Below are 19213 nucleotides of genomic sequence, written 5' to 3' on the forward strand. Positions count from 1 at the left end.
ACAGGACCCCAGTTTACTGTGGTGAGGGTCTTCTTTTTATTTTTTTAAATTTTTTTTATTTATTTATTTATTTATTTATTTATTTATTTATTTATTTATTTAAAGATTTTATTTACTTATTCATGAGAGACACAGAGAGAGAAGCAGAGACACAGGCAGTGGGAGAAGCAGGCTCTATGCAGGGAGCCTGATGTGGGACTTGATCCCGGGTCTCCAGGATCATGGCCTGGGCTGCAGGTGGCACTAAACCATTGAGCCACCAGGGCTGCCCTAGGCTCTTCTTTTTAGATGCCGCACTTGGGTAACTCTAGGCTTTTCATTATCCTTCATCTCTTGGCGCCCCACAGAACAAGATGAAGAGAAGGAAGAGGAGGAGGGGGAGGAGGAGGGGGAGGAGGGGGAGGAGGAAGAGTACATCTCTGAGAAGCTGTGGCCACAGCTGAGACTTCCTGAGACTGGTCACCCTGGGTACTCACAGCGGGGGGTCAAGGAACCCTCAGAGCTTGAACTGAGCTTGAAGCACTCCTAGCTGGTAGTTGCTCTTTGGCAGGAACAAATGCAAATGTCAAGACCGAAGTTCAAGTTCATCTGGAGCAGCCGAGTTCCTCCTGGCAAAACATTGCAGCGCTGACACCTGCCTCAGGTTTTGGCATTCCTGTGGACCTTGGCCTGAGCAGTCCCCGCAACTGCTGCTCAGAAGATGATGTTCATATTTTACCTGTCACCTTTATATGCATTTAAGCGGGATGGTTTGGGTGAACCATGGAGAATAGCCACAGACTCTTTATCTCCATCTCTGGTTCGTTTTGTTACAGATGAAGACTTGCAATTTTAAGCCTGAGCTCTGCAATGTCAGTAATTTACACTGTACCTTAGAAGAAAACAGCAGGCCAGTGCCCCTCAGTCAAGCTGGCTGAAACAGAGAGAAGACTAAATTAAGCTTTATTCAACAGTGAAATTAGGAGCATTTAATGGTTTTTCTCCTTCATAAGAGAGGCAGAGGCTGGCACTGCAAAACTGAGCTGTGTGGCCTTGAACAGGTATCTTGGCCTCTCTGAGCTCAGATTCCTTATCTGGAAGCCGGGCCTGGGCACTAACCTTTGCTTCATCATAATCTTTCTGTGTGAACTGGGGAAAAAATGGGGCAGCAGGGTCCCCATTATAGAGTCCAGGAATCAACCGAAAAGATTCTGATCAGTGTTTACAAATAGGAACAGAATAAAAAAAAAAAAAAAATCAAGCCGTACAGGGGGGCATTTCCTGAAACTGTGTTATTGCGAAATCATTTCTTACTGTGCATCACAGAAAAGCCTGGAAGCCACTGGGAGACGCCGCCAGCTCCCCAGACTCCCAGGCCTGCCGTGAACCCTGGCGAGAGCATCTCTGCTGGGCCCGACCCACCCGCCCAGAGCAAACCGTCCGGTCTCCCGGCGGCGCTGTGCTGGCAGGACTCCGCCGCCAGGGGGCGCGCGTGCCCCGCCGCGAGCGCGTTCTGTTCCGTCCGAGCGGCCAGACCCCGGGTTCCCCCGGGTCCCGAGTCGCCCCAGGATCCCGTTTGCTGGCGCTGGAGGCCCCGGCCCGGCACACAGCTCCCCCAGCGGAGCGCGGCGGGAGGGCTGGGGCGGCCTCCCCGCTCCATTCTGCAGGGTCCATGCAGGGCCTCGCCCTGTGCGCCAGACAGCGTGGCCGCTCCCAGAGCCCGCATCCCGGTGCGGGGGACAGACAGGGACCCTCAGTCACGACTCCCTCCGCCAGGACCAGGCCTCCTCCCCGCCTGGGGCTCGGGGCTCGCGTGGTGCCGGACAGCCCGGGGTGCAATCCCCCCCCCCCTCCGCCCCGGGGGCTGTGTGACCTCGGGCAGCTTGCTTACCCTCTCTGTGCTTCCGTTTTCCCTGCTCCAAAATGGGGAAATAACATGCAGGGCACAGGTCATCACGGGCAGGAAACGAATTAGTATTTGTAGAGCATTTAGAAGGGGCTTGGTGTGTTTGTTAAACAAACATTGTTACAGATTTCCATTTCTAAGAAAAACTGGGGACCGGAGCAGGGTAACTGAATGGCCAAAGTCCCATTTCCAGCCTCTAGGAGGATTTCTGAGTTGGGTTCAGTGATTGATTCCCAGCCGTCAGGCTTTCCCTCTGCATTACATTTGCAGTGGGTAAACCCAGCTCCCTTTGTATGGTTGGTGGAGGGCAGGCCAACCCCAGGGGGAAATCTTCCACACACAGGCCAGTAGTGGAGTCAGGGCTGGAACCAGAGTGAGACCCTATGTCCGGGTCAGTGGACTAGCTAAACGAGTAAGTAAATCATTTTCATGTAATGAACTCCATCCTGATTGCAGTAAGAACACAGAGGAGGGACTCCTGGGTGGCTCAGTGCTTAAACATCTGCTTTCCGCTCAGCTTGTGATCCCAGGGTCCTGGGATCCAGCCCCACATTGGGCTCCCTATGTGGAGCCTGCTTTTCCCTCTGCCTATGTCTGTGTGTCTCTCTCTGTCCCTCTGTGTGTGTGTCTCTCATGAATCAATCAATCAATCGATCTTTTTAAAAAAAGAAAGAATACAGAGGAAAAGTGAAGTGAGCTGGCCAGGAGCCGTCATGGAGATACTCTGACTCTTGAGTGCTGAATTGTGATGATTTCTGAAGTAAGGCTGGGCGTGGCATCAGCTCTCCCCCAAGAGAAGCGATCTAAGGAGGCCCGAGGGCACAGACCAATAGCACGAACCAGTACTCCGAGCACCCTACCATCTGCACCTGCTGCTCTGTGGTCTTGCCCTGGACATTCAGCCATGACTTCACGCAGAGTTCCCTATGACCATCTGAACAAGTGGGCTGGGTCCTCCCCCCATCCCGTTCTCCCCCTGTTCGTGTCCTTCCCAGAACCTCCGAATGTGAATTATCTGGAAATAGAGTCGTTGCAGGCGTCATTGGCTAACATGAGGTGGGGTGCGTGGTGAATCCAGTATGACCAGTATTTACAGAGACAGACATGCAGGGAGACGTGTGCGAAGACAGAGTTGAGGAGGACACTTGAAGGAGCCTTCAGAGGGAACAGAGCCCTGTCCAAACTGCGATTTAAGACTTCCAGCTTCCAGAACTGTGAGAGGATACACTTCTAATATTTTAAGTCCCCTCCGCGCCTCCACCCCCCCATTTGTGGTGCTTTGCAAGAACTTGCAAGAACAGAGATGTGCAGAGAAAGGGAAATTGGGCTCTTCAGATCCTGGTCAGGGCTTCTTGTCAGACAGAAATGATCTCGCGGAACATGAACATTGGTCAGGGTCGTCACTCTTTGGTCTTAATAAGGTAAGACAAAAAACTGACACCAGGGCAGCCTGCATGGCTCAGTGGTTGAGCACAGCCCAGGGTGTGATCCTGGAGACCCGGGATCGAGTCCCACATCGGGCTCCCTGCATGGAGCTGGCTTCTCCCTCTGCCTGTGTCTCTGTCTCTCTTTCTCTGTGTGTGTCTCAAAATGGGGAGATTATCCTGGGTGATCCAGATGGGCCCCAAATGTAACTCCAAACATTCTTTTTAAAAAGATTTTATTTATTTATTCATGAGAGACCCAGAAACAAAGGCATAGGCAGAGGGAGAAGCAGGCTACATGCAGGGAGCCTGATGCGGGACTCAATCCCAGGACCTTGGGATCACGACCTGAGCCAAAGGTAGATGCTCAACCACTGAACCACCCCAGGTGCCCCTCCAAACATTCTTATACGAGGGAAGCAAGGGGATACTGGAACACAGAAGAGAAGGCTAGGGGACAGAAGAGCATCTCAAAGGAGAGTCAGAGAGAGAAGATGCCACACTGCTGGTTTGAAGATGGAGGATGCAATTCTAGAAGCTGGAAAGGCCAGGAGATGGATCCTCCCCTGGAGCCTTCCAAGGGAGCAGGAGTTAAACTTAAATGTAGTGGATAAAACAAAACAAATGTATTTTTACTGTCCTGGAGTCCAAAAGTCTGAAGTGAGTCTCACGAGGCTAAAGTCAGGGTGTTGGCAGGGTTGGGTCCTTCGGGAGGTTCTGGGGGAGATTCTCTTCCTGGCTTCTTGAGGTTCCCAGCGGCTGCCAGTGCACCTGGACCCCCAGCACTACAATCTCTTCTGCCGTTGCACATCCTCCTATCCCTTCTGTCGTCAGATCTCCCTCTGCCTTCTTACAAACTTGTGATCACATTCACTTTCCACTTGGATCATCTCTCCATCCCAAATCTTTAATGTAATACCTGCAAAGTCCCCTTGCCCTGTGAGCTCACATATTCACAGGCTCTGGGGATTCGAGTGTGGGCATCTTTGGGGGCCATTATTCTGTCTGTTACATGTGCTGCCTTCTTGAATCATCCACCTGGGTTATGGTATTTCTTTGATTCTCTCTTAGTCCCCACCCCCCCATCACCATCTTGGGTAATGTCACATGTCCTAGACTTAGACGTCTCACCACTGCACCTGCTCTGAGCCCCTTCCTGGGCCTCAGCCCCCAGAAACCACAGCCAGGACTCTGGGAGGAGTCTGGGGGAAGTCACTTGCCAACTCTGCAGTTGTAGATCTCTCTAGTTTATGTCCCTGAGCACAACAGGTGAATTCGCCCTCTCACCCTGAAGTCACCTGGGGCAGCTCAGGGACTCCAGGGTTCAAGGGCTGTGGAGGTTTGAATTTGGCTCAGGATTTGGCTAGCTCTCCCTGGTCCAGCCCAGACTGACAGGCATGTTATGGTCGACAACACAGATTGGGGCAGAGATACCCCTTCCAAGCCTGGAAGGAATGAGTCTTGCTGTGCAGAACGAGCCAGAGACTGAGAGCAGCTCCTTCTGGGTCTTCTCTCATGAGTGACCAGGCTCTGCAGGACCACTTAATATTTTCACTGTTATAAGCACAATTGTTCTGCTTTTATTTTTTTAAAGATTTTATTTAATTATTTGGGAGAGAGAAAACAACAGAGAGCATGAGCTGGAGGGGAGAGGCAGATGGAGAGGGAGAGGTAGGCTCCCTGATGAGCAATGAGCTCCATGTGGGACTTGATCCCAGGTCCCTGGGATCACAACCTGAGCTAAAGGGAGACGCTTAACCAACTGAGCCACCCAGGTGCCCTGTCCTGCTTTTAAACACTTTAATGGGGCTTCTGTTGCACCAGAAATAAAGAGTCAAATCCCTAATATGGTACCCAAGATACACATGGTCTCTCTCACTATTAGCTTTGGAGGCTGGTTTCAAATACCTAGCATGTGAGCATGTGTGCACATATACACACACAGGTGTCCTCACCCCCTGTGGATACATGGTACAAAACACATACTCAGAGACACAGGCATGCACATCCACAGTCAGGGCAGCTGTCCCTGCAGCCAGACCAGGTTGCGGACGATTCAGTAGCAATGGCAACTGGACGGATGGGCAGGGGACATGATGACCTAGGGTCGACAACTCATGGCTCGGGATGTGCTCTGCTGATGCTGTGCAACACCTCTCTGGTAACCCCTGGCACCATTTAGTTAAATGTGACAAGTCGCCTCGTGTTTGAGAGACCAGTGGTTAGCAGTTAAGTGAGGAACCAGTTACAGATGAAAAGGAACTGAAGCTCTCGCTATGCAGTTGCGGATTGTGCTCCTCTCATTTCCTTTTCTGTATTTGTGATCAATTCAGCAATTTTCCTGGTCAGCAACTTCCCAACCTATATTGGGGCTCTGGGCTGGGGCTCGCCGCGAGCAGACCGCCATGTGTCCACCGGAGTGGGGGGGGCACAACAAAGGCAAATGCTCAACCACTGAACCACCCAAGCACTGCCCCCCACCCCCGACTTAGGGCAGCGTGACCTTGTCAAGCTTAGGGCAGCTCTGAGACTGGAAATTTCTCACCAGGGCCATCTACATAATTTGCAGGGCCCAGAGCAAAATGAAAATATGGGGCCCCTTTGATAAAAAGGTAAAAGCTTTCTTCCTTTCTTCCAGTGATGGTCTCTCTTGACCTGGGGCATGGTTTGGTTTTTGTTTATTTTATTTTTTTTTAAGATTTTATTTATTTATTCATATATATATATATATATATATATATATATATATATAGAGAGAGAGAGAGAGAGAGAGAGAGAGGCAGAGACACAGGCAGAGGGAGAAGCAGGCTCCACGCAGGGAGCCCGACGTGGGACTCGATTCCAGGTCTCCAGGATCACGCCCTGGGCTGAAGGTGGCACTAAACTGCTGAGCCACCCGGGCTGCCCCAGTTTTTGTTTATTTTAGACTAAAAAAAAAATTGTGTGGGGGATCCCTTGGTGGCTCAGCGGTTTAGCGCCTGCCTTTGGCCCAGGGCACGGTCCTGGAGTCCCGGGATCGAGTCCCGCGACGGGCTCCCGACATGGAGCCTGCTTCTCCCTCTGCCTGTGTCTCTGCCTCTCTCTCTCTCTCTGTCTATCATGAATAAATAAATCTTTTAAAAAATTGTGGTAAAAAACATAGAACATAAAATTTACCGTTTCAATGTATACAGTATCCAGTTCCAGAACTTTGCCATCACCCCAAAAGGAGACCCCATACCCATTGGAAGCCACTCCCCTCTCTCCTCTCCCCCAGCCCCTGGGAACCACTAATCTATTTCTGGTGTTCATGGATTTGTCTTTTCTGGGCATTTCATTTGTGTCTGGCTCCTCTCACTTAGCATAATTTTTTGAGGTTGATCACGTCATAGCATGTGTTGGTAGCCGGCAGTTCTAATAAGCAAAGGGAACTTACATACGAGGCATGTCTTGGGCTGCAAGATGAGTGGATCCCCACATCTGCCTCCAAATCTTAAAGTTTATATACGGGGAGGCCTTAACTGGGCTCACTCACCTATACCATGTGGGTGTTCAAGGAGCAGCCTCTGGGAGCAAAAAAGACACGCAGAACCCACGTTTCACAGACAGGGGCAGGGGTGAGGTGCTGGGTCCAGCTCACAGGTCAACTGGTGGTCCCATCCTCGCAGTGACCTTCCCCCACAACTAGTTAATGTCCAATCCCTCAAGCTCGACTGGGCGGTTTGCAGTGTAGGGGAGACACAGGTGTCTAGGCCTCCCACCTCTCAGCTCAGCAAGGCTCAAACCCTCTCTGTGCCCAGTAGGGGCATGGGGGTGGGAGTGGGACTAAGAACCTGCTCTGGGGATGGAGAAAGTGGGGGGCGGGGGAGATGTGTGATCCAAGGTTCCAATTTCCCCAGTGCGTGCTCCTTACCCCATTAAGTATTACCCCACTATACCTTCATCTACAAAACACAGATTCAAATCTAGGGGTACCTGGGTGGCTCAGTTGGTTAAGTAACTCTTGATCTCAGCTCAGGCGTTGATCTCAGGGTCGTGCATTCAGGCCCCGTGCACTTAAAAAAAAACTCCTTTCCTTTTTTTTCTTTCACTTTTTAAGATTTTATTTATTTATTTGAGAGAGAAAGAGAGCACAAGTGGGGATGGGGGCAGAGGGAGAGGGAGAAGCTTGCTCCCCGGTGAGCAGGGAGCCCTATGTGGGGCTTGATCCCAGGACTCTGGGATCATGACCTGCGCAGAAGGCAGATGCTTAACTAACTGAACCACCAAGGCACCCCTTTAAAAAATCCTTAATAGGGGATCCCTGGGTGGCTCAGTGGTTTAGCGCCTGCCTTTGGCCCAGGGCGCAATCCTGGAGTCCCGGGATCGAGTCCCACGTTGGGCTCCCGGCATGGAGCCTGCTTCTCCCTCCTCCTGTATCTCTGCCTCTCTCTCTCTCTCTCTCTCTGTCTATCATAAATAAATAAATAAATCTTTAAAAAAAATTAAAAAAATAAAAAATCCTTAATAAATACAATTATTAAGGATTTCAAGGTGGCAACTTCAGAGCAGCACACCCCAGGTGTGAGGCCCTTAGGAGTGTGAGGAACTTGTGTCTCTGCCTGCTTCTCACTGTGGAGCTGGGAGCTTGTGTGGACTGCAACATAGCCCCAAGGCAGGCTGGGAAGCTGAATGCTCCTGAGTCGGGGGTTGGGGTCATTGGGTTTGGGGGTCACAGGAGATGTGGTGCCTGCAGGCAGGAGTCAGATGATCAAGTTCTTCTCTTTGTCCCCAGCCCCTGTGGGGAGTAGATGTTTGCCTGGTGAATAAATGAATGAATGAATGAGTGCATGAATGAATCCTGCCCCCAGCACCTCACCTGGAGCCCATACTCCCTGAAAGCCCCACTGCTGGGGCTGCCCTCCGCTGAGGCTGATGTAGGGCTCCTTTTCTTTAGGGCCAGACCTGCATCCTCTCTGCTCTGCTTCTTGCAACTGCGAAAGGAGAAGTTGGAATAAGGGTTTTGTCAGGACTTTGTGATTTCCTTCCTGGGGTTCCTCTTCCGTAGATGATCACTACCTTCTTCTTTCCCCGCAAAAGCTTCCTGTTGGAGCTTCCTTCTGGGACAGGCAGACACATCCAGAAGCCAGACTGAGGACAGACCAGCCCTGGACCCCTGGAGATGCTGGTATTGCTGCTGTCTCTGCTGTGGGCCTGTGAGTGGGTTGAGAGCTGGGGATGGGGGGGGTCCTGGGGGGGGCAGTGCTGGTTCTGACGCTACTGCTGAGCCTCAATGTCCCCCCAGGGTCCCTGCAGGAGGACCCAGGCTATGAGCTACACGTGCAGGACTCTGTGACGGTGCAGGAGGGCTTGTGTGTCCGCGTGCCCTGCACCGTCTCCTACCCCCAGGTTGGCAGGCACAGCGCTACACCTGCTTATGGCTCCTGGTTCCGAATAAAGGGTAATCCCAAAGGGGAAGTTCTCATGGCCACCAACAAACCAGCCAAAGAAACAAAGAGGAAGATCAAACTTCCCTTCCACCTTTCTGGAGACCCTGGGGCTGGCGACTGCTCCCTGAGTATCACAGATGCCCGGAGGGAACACAGTGGACACTATTACTTTCATCTGGACAGAGGTCCCATGAGACACAGTTACAGGAGTAACATGCTCATTGTGAGTGTGAGAGGTAGGGAAGGTCCCCAAGAGTCAATAACAGGTGTGGGGGGGTGTTCCTGAGGGAAGAAACAGACCACCCGCTGCTCATCTTAAACAGGAGAGTAGAGCATAGTCAGTTCAGGGTTGGGGTGCCTCTTTGGGAAGCACACAGGGAGGTCCCCTCTGAGGTCCGGCCTCTCTTTCTCTCCTCTCCAGAGCTGACACAGGCTCCGGATATCTGGGTCAAGGAGCCCCTGGAGTCTGGCTGCCCCAGCCACCTGACATGCTCTGTGCTGGGGGCCTGTGATGGGGTGCTGGCCCCCACCATCTCCTGGACAGGGACTGCCCTCAAACCTTCGGGACTGGGCTTGGAGGCTTATAACTCCTCGGAGATCCTGCTCATCCCACGCCCGCAGGACCATGGCACCAATCTCACCTGTCGAGTGACCTTCCCTAAAGCTGGCATGAGCACTCAAAGCACCATTACGCTCAACGTCTCCTGTGAGTGTGGGGCAAGGACTTGGTTCCCGGGGGGTGGGGGGATGCAGGGGGGCTGCAGGGAGGACACTGGACTTGTCTGTTTCAATTCCCATTTCTGTGTCTCCTGGGGGTGGGTGGCATGGGAAGGGTGGACTCTGACTCCATTCCTCACTGTGTCTCTGTCCCAGATGCCCCACAGAACCTGGGCATCAGCATCTCCCGAGAAAATTGCACAGGTAGGTCAAGATGCCCTCTCCCTGAGGCTGGGATGGGAGCTCTCCCTGGCAGAGCAGAGCCTGGGGCTCGAAGCCAAGCCAGGAGGGCCAGAGTGATACACAGGGAGAGCAGAGCGGGGAGGCGCTCCCACCCCTTCACTGTGACAGATGATTTTTGCTTACTATTTATTATATGCAATGACAGGTGATTCATTATATGCAGACTATTTGTCAAATACATGCAGGTTATGAAGAATCGCCATCAAATGAACACCTTAGTACTCACCATCCAGGTTAAGAAATAGAACAGGAGGGCAGCCCAGGTGGCTCAGCGGTTTAGCGCTGCCTTCAGCCCAGGGTGTGATCCTGGAGACTCGGGATCGAGTCCCACGTTGGGCTCCCTGTGTGGAGCCTGCTTCTCCCTCTGCCTGTGTCTCTGCCTCTCTCTTTCTCTTTCTCTCTGTGTCTCTAATAAATAGAGAAAATCTTTATTATTTTTTTTAAGATTCGATTTATTTATTCATGAGAGACAGAGAGAGAGAGAGACAGGCAGAGACACAGGCAGAGGGAGAAGCAGGCCCCATGCAGGGAGCCCGACGTGGGACTCCATCCGGGGTCCCCAAGATCACACACCAGGCTGCAGGCGGCGCTAAACCACCGCGCCACTGGGGCTGCCCTTCTTTGTTGTTGTTGTTTTGTTTTTTTGTTTTTTTAATAAAATATTTTTAAAAAGAAATAGAACAGGAGCATCTGGCTGACTCTGTTCATGATGCATGCAACTTTTTTTTTTTTTAAGATTTTATTTATTTATTCACAAGAGACACACACAGAGAGAGAGGCAGAGACACAGGCAGAGGGAGAAGCAGGCTCCATGCAGGGAGCCCGATACAGGACCCATCTTGGGACCCCAGGATCACGCCCTGGGCCGAAGGCAGGCACTAAACCGCTAAGCCACCCAGGGATCCCAAGGTGCATGCAACTCTTGATCTTAGGGTCATGAGTTCGAGCCCCGCATTGGATGTAGAGCCTACTTAAAAAAAAAAAATAGAACAGCAACCTTGCCTTTGGAACACCCTAAATGCCCCTTCCCAATTTCAGCCCTTTCCATCTGGCATCGGAGAAAGCCACTATGCTGAATACTGTGTTACCATTCTTTCTCTTTATTTTATTTTACTTTACTTTTTATTTTTAATTTATTTTAATTTATTTTTAAAGAGATTTTATTTATTTATTCATGAGAGACACGAGGAGAGAGAGAGAGAGAGGGGCAGAGACACAGGCAGAGGAGAAGCAGGCTCCATGCAGGGAGCCCAACACGGGACTAGATCCTGGGACTCCAGGATCACGCCCTAGGTCAAAGGCAGAACCGCTGAGCCACTCAGGCGTCCCTACTTTACTTTTTTAAAAATTTTATTTACTCATTCGTGAGAGACAAAGAGAGGCAGAGACAAAGGCAGAGGGAGAAGCAGGTTCCCCACAGGGAGCCTGATATGGGACTTGATCTGGGAACTCCGAGATCACACCCTGAGCTGAAGGCAACCACTCAATCACTGAGCCACCCAGGCGTCCCTATTTTATCTTATTTTTTTTTTTTTTTTTTTTTTTTTTTTATTTTATGATAGTCACAGAGAGAGAGAGAGAGGCAGAGACACAGGCGGAGGGAGAAGCAGGCTCCATGCACCGGGAGCCTGATATGGGATTCGATCCCGGGTCTCCAGGATCGAGCCCTGAGCCAAAGGCAGGCGCCAAACCGCTGCGCCACCCAGGGATCCCTTATCTTATTTTTGATGAAAGTATAATTGATGAATACATTGTATATATCTAAAGTGCACAAGATGATGATTTGATATATGGAGATTTGATACACATTTACACTCCTAAAGGATTCACACAACCCAGTTAATTAACACATCCACATATCTTCTATTTTCTTGTAATTTTACGAAATAACACATCTGGCTTCTTCCACTCAGCATGATGTGATCAAGGTTCATCCACATTGTAGTGTGTGCAGGTGAGTGTTTCACTCCTTTTTGGGCTGAATATTGTTCCATTGTATAGAGGGACCACCATCCATCCATCCATCTGTGGGTGGACATTTGGGTTGTCACCTTGTAGTTCCTGTCAACAGTACTGCTCTGAACACTTCCATACAAGGATCTGCTTGACTCCCTACTTCCAGTTCTTTTGGCTCTGGAGTGGATTTGCAGGGTCACAGCTACCTTGACTTTTGTGATGTGGCACCACCTCGTGTTCTTGACATTCATCTGTATTGCTTGCTGCTGTAATTTCTGCCTCTCCTTGTCTGTAGGTAGCACATTTTAGTTTCACTCTTTAAAAAAAAAAAAAGATTTTTATTTATTTATTTGAGAGAGAGAGAGAGACTGCAAGCACAAGCAGGGGGAACGGCAGAGGGAGAGGAAGATGCAGGCTCCCCACTGAGCAGGGAGCCTGACATGGGGCTCCATCGTAGGACCTTGGGATCATGACTTGGGCCAAAGGCAGACGCTTCACCGACTGAGCCACCCAGGCGTCCCTCACCTTCTCACATTCCACTCTTGGTGGGCACTTCAATTGTCCACAGAGTTTAGTTTTCTTTCTTTCTTTCTGTCTTTCTTCATGAGACACACACCCAGAGAGAGAGAGAGAGAGGCAGAGACACAGGCAGAGGGAGAAGCAGGCTCCATGCAGGGAGTCCGCTGTGGGGACTCCATCCCGGGTCTCCAGGATCACGCCCTGGGCTGAAAGCGGTGTTAAACCGCTGAGCCACCCCGGCTGCCCCAGAGTTTAGTTTTCATGATCATGCCGCCTCTAACATTCCCCTCATGAACAGAGGAATGTTTCTCGAGGCCATACTTCACAAGCTCTGTTGTACACACAGATTTCTCAGGGATCTTGTGACAATGCAGATGTGACTCAGGAAGCAGGCGGAACCTCTGGTTCTGCATTTCTTTCTTTCTTTCTTTTTTTTTTTAATTTTATTTATTTATTCATGAAAGACACACACACACACAGAGGCAGAGACACAGGCAGAGGGAGAAGCAGGCTCCATGCAGGGACCCCGATGTGGGACTCTATCCTGGGTCTCCAGGATCACGCCCTGGGCTGAAGGCAGCGCTAAACTGCTGAACCACCCGGGCTGCCCTGGTTCTGCATTTCTAACCAGCTCCTGGAGAGTGCCTGTGCTCTGAGGAGTGAGACTGTAAATTTCATGCCCAGGAGCAAAACTGTGAGGTCTCAGGGATGTATATTTTCAACGTTCCTACATAAGGCTGTTTTTTTTTTTTTTAAATTTTTTAAATTTTTTTCCTACATAAGGCTGTTATAGAATAGCCCCGGGAGACCACACCAGAAACTGGCAATAAATATTGCTTTTGATGAGACAGATTTGTTGCCCGGGGAGACATCACGGAAGGGAGATTTTGCTCTGAGCATCCCTTCCTCCTTTGTGAATTTTGGAATGTAAAATGTGGATGCCCTATTTATCCTGAGACAACCGGGGCAGGGAAAGGAGGTGAAGAGGTAGAGGTCATGTCCTGAAAAGCCTTGAAGGGTTTGATACTTGAATTTTGGGTGCTTGAGTGAGGGGTGTTCAGCAGTTGGGGAAAGAGAGGGAGAAATGTAGTTAAGGGCGCTCGCCTCGAAGGAGTCAGGGTCCCTCAATGGGTGGATAAGCACCACGCAGCCTATCCATGCGACGAACATGAGTCTGCCATGAACAGGGGTGAAGCATCAACAGGGGCCACCAGCAGGAGAACCTTGGATATGTCATGCCACACAAGAGAAGCCAGATACAAAAGCCTACATGGAGCATGATTCTATTTGCAGGCAATGTCCAGAATAGATCTATAGGGACAGAAAGGTGGCTAGGGGTTGCCAGGGGCTCGAGGTTGGGGGATTGGGAGTAAGGGTGGGGGAGGCAGTTGGGGGGATACAGGGTTGTTTTTAGGGGTGATAAAAAGGTTCTAAAATTGATTGTGGCATGACTCTAAGTGGTATGTAAATGGAATTGTATGGTATGTGGGTTATATCACCATAAACCTGCTTATGAAACTATTTGTGGAGATCTCTTCCCAACTTAGGAGAAATTCAGAGGAGAGAGAAATAGGACCAGGGCTGTGGAGCCTCTGGGCTGGATTCAGAGTGTGCATTCTCTCTCTCAATCTATCTCTCTCTCTCTCTCTCTCTCTCTCTCTCTGTCTCTCCACCCAGAACTGAAATACCCAGGGAATGGCTCATCTCTTCAGGTCCTGGAAGGGGAATCTCTGTTCCTGCTCTGTGCTGCTGACAGCAACCCCCCTGTGGAGCTGAGCTGGTTCCAGGGGTCCCCCGCCCTGAATGCCACCCCCATCTACAGAAGTCCCATCCTGGACCTGCCTCAAGTAGGGACTGCAGAGGAAGGAGACTTCACCTGCCGAGCTCAGAACTCGCTGGGCTCCCAGCACGTCTCCCTGCACCTCTCTGTGGTCTGTGAGTGAGGGGACCCCTGGGGGCAGGACACGGGGCCTGGGAAGCAGGGGCACCGCTGACCCCTTCTCTTCCCTCCCCCAGACCCCCCGCGGCCGCTCAGCCCCTCCTGTTCCTGGGAGGGCGAGGCACTGCAGTGCACCTGCTCCTCCCACGCGCGCCCGGCCCCCACCCTGCGCTGGCGGCTGGGGGAGGGGCTGCTGGAGCGGAACCACAGCAATGCCTCCTTGACCGTCACCTCCAGCGCTGAGGGGCCCTGGGCCAACAGCTCCCTGAGCCTCCGTGGGCCGCTGGGCTCTGGCCTCAGACTCAGCTGCGAGGCCTGGAATATGCACGGGAAACAGAGCGCTGCTGTCCTGCTGCTGCCAGGTCTGGGTGCTCTTGGGGGCATAGGTGTGGGAGGAGGGAGTCCGGATCCTAGAAAAGATGTTCTGGGGGTGGGGTTGGGGTCTGGATGGGAAAGGGTGAGAGAGAGGAAGGGCAGGGGGGCAAAGTCCTGGTTTTCTCCTGGTTGGGGGCTGAAGACCATCAGAATTGGAGTTTCTTGGGAGGAGGGCACACAAGGATCCTGAGGCTTGGAGGGGAATCACCCAAAACCCCACTCCCCTACAGGGAAACCTGAACATGGGGGAGGATTCCTTCTGGGGGCTGTCGGGGGTGCTGGTGTTGCTGGCCTGCTCAGTCTCATCTTCTTCATGTGAGTGCTATCCCTGGGAGGAAGGGTGAGTGCATGGGGTGGAAGGGGTCCAAGTCCTAGGGTCCTGGGCAGCCCCAGCTGGAGGCCGTAAGATTTGGGGATTGGGCCAGAAAATCAAAGAAGTGTCTGCTGCCACCCTAATCCTGGCCATGCCCATTTTCATGAGTTATCAGGCTCTGTGGTCCCTCCTCCAGCCTTCCTTAGCCTGGCCAGACTCGTAAGCAGGGGACAATAGTGAGTCAATTGGGCTGCTAACTGTGGCTTCCCCCTCAGAATGAAGACCTGCAGGAAGCAGGCTCCTGAGCCTACAGCTGGTGGGAAGGATGCTGCCTGCATGTTGGGTCCCCTCTCCTGGGTGAGTGATGAGCCCTCTGTTCATTGGGATCCTATCTGGCCACCACCCAAAGATGGCCACACCCCTCTAGATGACTTAGCTGGTCGTCATGTCCCAAACAGGCTTATGTTTTCGGGTCCCCATGGACTCAGTCACCTGGGCCAGTGACCCGGGAGTCACTCTCCTCTCTGCTCTCTGACTCATCTTGCAGAGCCAAGGACCACAGCACCTTCCTGTGTTCACCTGGGCCCTCCCTACCCCTACCTCCTCCCATGGAATCACTTTCCCCTCCTTGCTCTCTCCTCCCCAACATAGGGGGAGGAGATCAAAATAACCATGCCAGGGCGATCTCCCCAAAATAACAAGTACAAAGTTCACAGGTCCCCAAGGCACTCTCAGGTTCAATAGCTCACCAGAGGGACTTATAGAACTCACTGAGATTTGTTATACTAATAGTTAGTTGATTACGGGGAAAGGATACAGATTAAAGCAGCCAAGGGGAGAGGCACCTGGACTCTGCCCAGGGGAGTTCCATGCAGGAATCTTCCAGGCATCTCTCCCAGTAAAGACCCCATACACAGCGCTGATTTTTCCCAGCACTGATGTGTAATAAGAAGCAGAGAGTGTGGTGTGGCATCATGTGTGTGGGCATGATATTGCCACCAAGGAAGCTCACCCTAGCCCTGTGTCCTGGGTTCCTATCAGGGGTCAGTCACATAGTATGGAGCACCTTTATGAGCTTTGTTATATGGTCTCCATCCCCTCTAGAGGTCAAGCTGATACCATGTGGCTCAAGGCCTCACCATAAGTCATGTTAATGTAAACTACTTGGTGTGGCCTAAGGCCCCAGGTGAACAGAGATGTTCCCATCAGGCAGGACAGTCCATTGACTTAGAGGTTCCCTCCCAGATGCTGACGCAAAGGGTCAAGCCTTTCTTTGGCCATGGTGAGCCCTTTCCTGCACAATATCCTTTGCTTTAAGGGTTCCTGGTACAATTTTGTGATTTCGTTTGCCTGAACTTTTGAAATGCTGAGTGGTCCCAGAGGGCAGTTCAGTTCTGAGCAAATCTCTGTCCTCACACCACCTCTCACATCACAATTGGCCATTAGATGGAAATATAAGTGACTACAACAATGTCAGCTTCCCCCACTGCAAGCTAGTCAGCGGTCATGGATGATGTCTGCTTTGTTCCCCACTGAAGAGCCAGGGCCTGGCACAGGGCAGCTGTTCCATAGGGTGGAAGGCACTGGGGCTAGAGAGACCCAGATGTTAATCTTGGCCCTACCGACAACTCAATGTGTGATTTTTGGGATATTTACTTAGACTCAGTTTCTTCACCTGATAAATGGGAATAGTAATGTCTCTCTAATAGCTTGTTGTGAGGAATCTAGGAGCCTGGCAATTGATTACCAAGGGCCAGGCAATATTTATTGAATGAATGAATAAATGAATGAATGAGGGTACAGCCAATGTTTGTGGAATGAATAGATGAAAGAGTAAGTGCTCAGTTTCTAGGTTTGCTTGTGGATACTCCTTGCTATCTGCCAGGTCCAGTTATCCTAATTGGACCCTTCTTTCGCCTCCATTCAGGGTTATAAGCATGAGTGTCCATTAGGGGCATCCATACCCCTAGCCCACCCGCCTGCAGCTGTTGGTGTTCCCACCTTGGAGGAGGAGGAGGAGGAGGAGGAGGAGGAGCTCCATTATGCCTCCTTCACCTTCCAGGGGCTGAGGCCCTGGAAGCCTCAGGACCCGGAGGGCACCAGCGTCACGGAGTATTCAGAGATTAAGATCTGGAAGTGATGACCCCCAGCTCCAGCGAGCTCCACGACCTCTGTGTAGAGGGTCCTGGGCTTCTCAGGGAGGGAGACATCGGGTACAATTCCTGAGAGAATGGTTTTCCATTCCATGGAAATGGGTTGCCAAATAATGAGTGGGAGTCCCACTAGTGTGATGGACAGAGCAGGGCTCAAGTTTCAGCCTGTCACCAGTTTTAAGCCCGAGTTCAACTTTACTTCTCATTCTCCCTCTCTGCAAAGTGGACACAATACACCTAACTCCCCGGGTCGTTGAGAGGAGTCAAGGTGGCAATGAACGTGAAGGGTCTGACAGTGGTGCAGATGCAGAGAGCAGCCTGCGCGAGGTCACGCCTCTTCCCAGGGCAGCCCACCTGGTGTAAGGCTCTGCAGGGCGGTTCCAGCTCTGTAGCCCTGACCCCCTGGGCCGCTTCCTCAGGAACACTCTGAGCCTGCTTCTTGGAAAGCCAACTTGCTGTGTATTTTCACCACACAGAAAATCATTCACAGATTTTCAGAAATAAATGATAGGTTATCTGAATTATAGATGCCTCTTTCTTTATATGTCCTGGATGTTTTGGTTCTCCTCCACAGTGTCTTCTCTTTTGTAGAATTTGCTTAGAAAATTCCTTGCGATTATTATGGTCTGGGTTCCATTTCCATTGTGATATCACGTTAGCCTTAAAATAGAAACTGCCAACTGCTTTGCCAGCAAAAATGGGTTTACTGGGGAATAAAAGAGAACTGCAATTGTTTTTTTTTTTAATAAATTAATTTTTATTGGTGTTCAATTTACCAACATAAAGAATAACACCCAGTGCTCATCCCGTCAAGTGTTCCCCTCAGTTCCCATCACCCATTCCCCCCCACCCAGAGAACTACAATTGTTAATAAATAAATAAATTAATTAAAAATTTTTTTAAAAAAAGATAGAAAAAAAGAGGCACCTGGGTGGCTCAAAGGTTGAGCCTCTGACTTTGCCTCAGGTAGTGATCCTGGAATCCTGGGATCAAGTCCTGTATGGGGCTCCACATGGGGAACCTGCTTCTCCTCCTGCCTATGTCTCTGCCTCTTTCTCTGCATCTCTCATGAATAAATAAAATCTTAAAAAAAACAAAAACAAAAAAAAGTTGCCTGCAAAACTGTAAGGTGAATCTGCAGCGGAGGCACGCTCTTATGCAGAAAAGGGGCAAATGGGGAAACCCATTGGAGTAAATTGGGAGTTGGAAGTATACTGGCTGAGCTGTTGGGGGGCAGGGTGGGATTAAGAAAAGCCAGTCTTCCTCCTGCAGGGATAGTGGAATAGTATACCCCCTGCGAGGTCAAATCTGTCTCTTCCTGTTGGGTTTGCAATTGACTATGAATGGTGGGGCATTAGGGCTCTTCTTGCTGAAACCACCCCACTTCATTTTAGTGCAGTTTCTTGTTACTAATTTTCACTGTAGTTTATGCAGTGGTCACATCCAATTTATTTTTTCCCTTTGAATGTCCATTTACTTTTTTCTATTGTGTCCGTTAATGAGAAAACATGTTCAACTTTAGAATTATGATCCAATATAGTGAACATGTGTTGGCATAAAGTTAACTGCTCTTCAAATATGATGTGTCAAGGGGTGCCTGGCTGGGTCAGTTTCAGGGAACCAACGACCCCTGAACTTGTTTTTTTGCAGGTTCCAGTTCCAAGTTGGGTGTAGAGATTATTTAAAAATAGAAATTAGGGCAGCCCTGGTGGCACAGCGGTTTAGCGCGGCCTGCAGCCTGGGGTGTGATCCTGGAGACCCAGGATCGAGTCCCGCGTCGGGCTTCCTGCATGGAGCCTGCTTCTCCCTCTGCCTGTGTCTCTGCCTCTCTTTTGCTCTCTCTGAATAAATAAATAAATAAATAAATAAATAAATATTTAAAACAAATAGAAATTAAAAAGAAAAGTCGATGTGTCAAATTCCATCTTTCACAGCACAATTTGCTTTGCCCTTCAAGATTATGCAGCGTCTCTTGACCAACGACTTTTTTTAAAAAAATTATTTATTTATTTATGAGAGACACTCAGAGAGAGGCAGAGACATAGGCAGAGGGAGAGACAGGCTCCATGCAGGGAGCCTGATGCGGGACTCAATCCCAGGACCCTGGGATCACGACCTGAGCCAAAGTCAGAGGTTCAACAACTGAGGCACCCAGATACCCTATTTTATTTATTTTTAAAAGATTTTATTTATCTATTCATGAGGGAGAGAGAGAGAGAGAGAGAGAGAGAGAGAGGCAGAGACACAGGCAGAGGGAGAAGCAGGCTCCATGCAGGGAGCT

The 19213-nt window shown here is 50.5% G+C and overlaps 1 protein-coding gene across 1 annotated transcript; it reads left to right on the forward strand.

The window, feature by feature from the left end:
- The first annotated feature begins 8337 nt into the window (after window positions 1–8337).
- SIGLEC11 (sialic acid binding Ig like lectin 11) lies at window positions 8338–17453 on the forward strand. The gene is made up of 9 exons (XM_026014226.2): window positions 8338–8483; window positions 8573–8953; window positions 9139–9423; window positions 9591–9638; window positions 13830–14087; window positions 14169–14453; window positions 14697–14781; window positions 15055–15136; window positions 16707–17453. The coding sequence occupies exons 1-9, from the start codon at window positions 8450–8452 to the stop codon at window positions 16917–16919; spliced, it is 1671 nt and encodes a 556-aa protein (XP_025870011.2). The 5' UTR covers window positions 8338–8449; the 3' UTR covers window positions 16920–17453.
- Window positions 17454–19213: the final 1760 nt, after the last annotated feature.

Source organism: Vulpes vulpes, chromosome 1 (assembly GCF_048418805.1).
Source record: "Vulpes vulpes isolate BD-2025 chromosome 1, VulVul3, whole genome shotgun sequence".
Lineage (NCBI taxonomy): Eukaryota > Metazoa > Chordata > Mammalia > Carnivora > Canidae > Vulpes > Vulpes vulpes.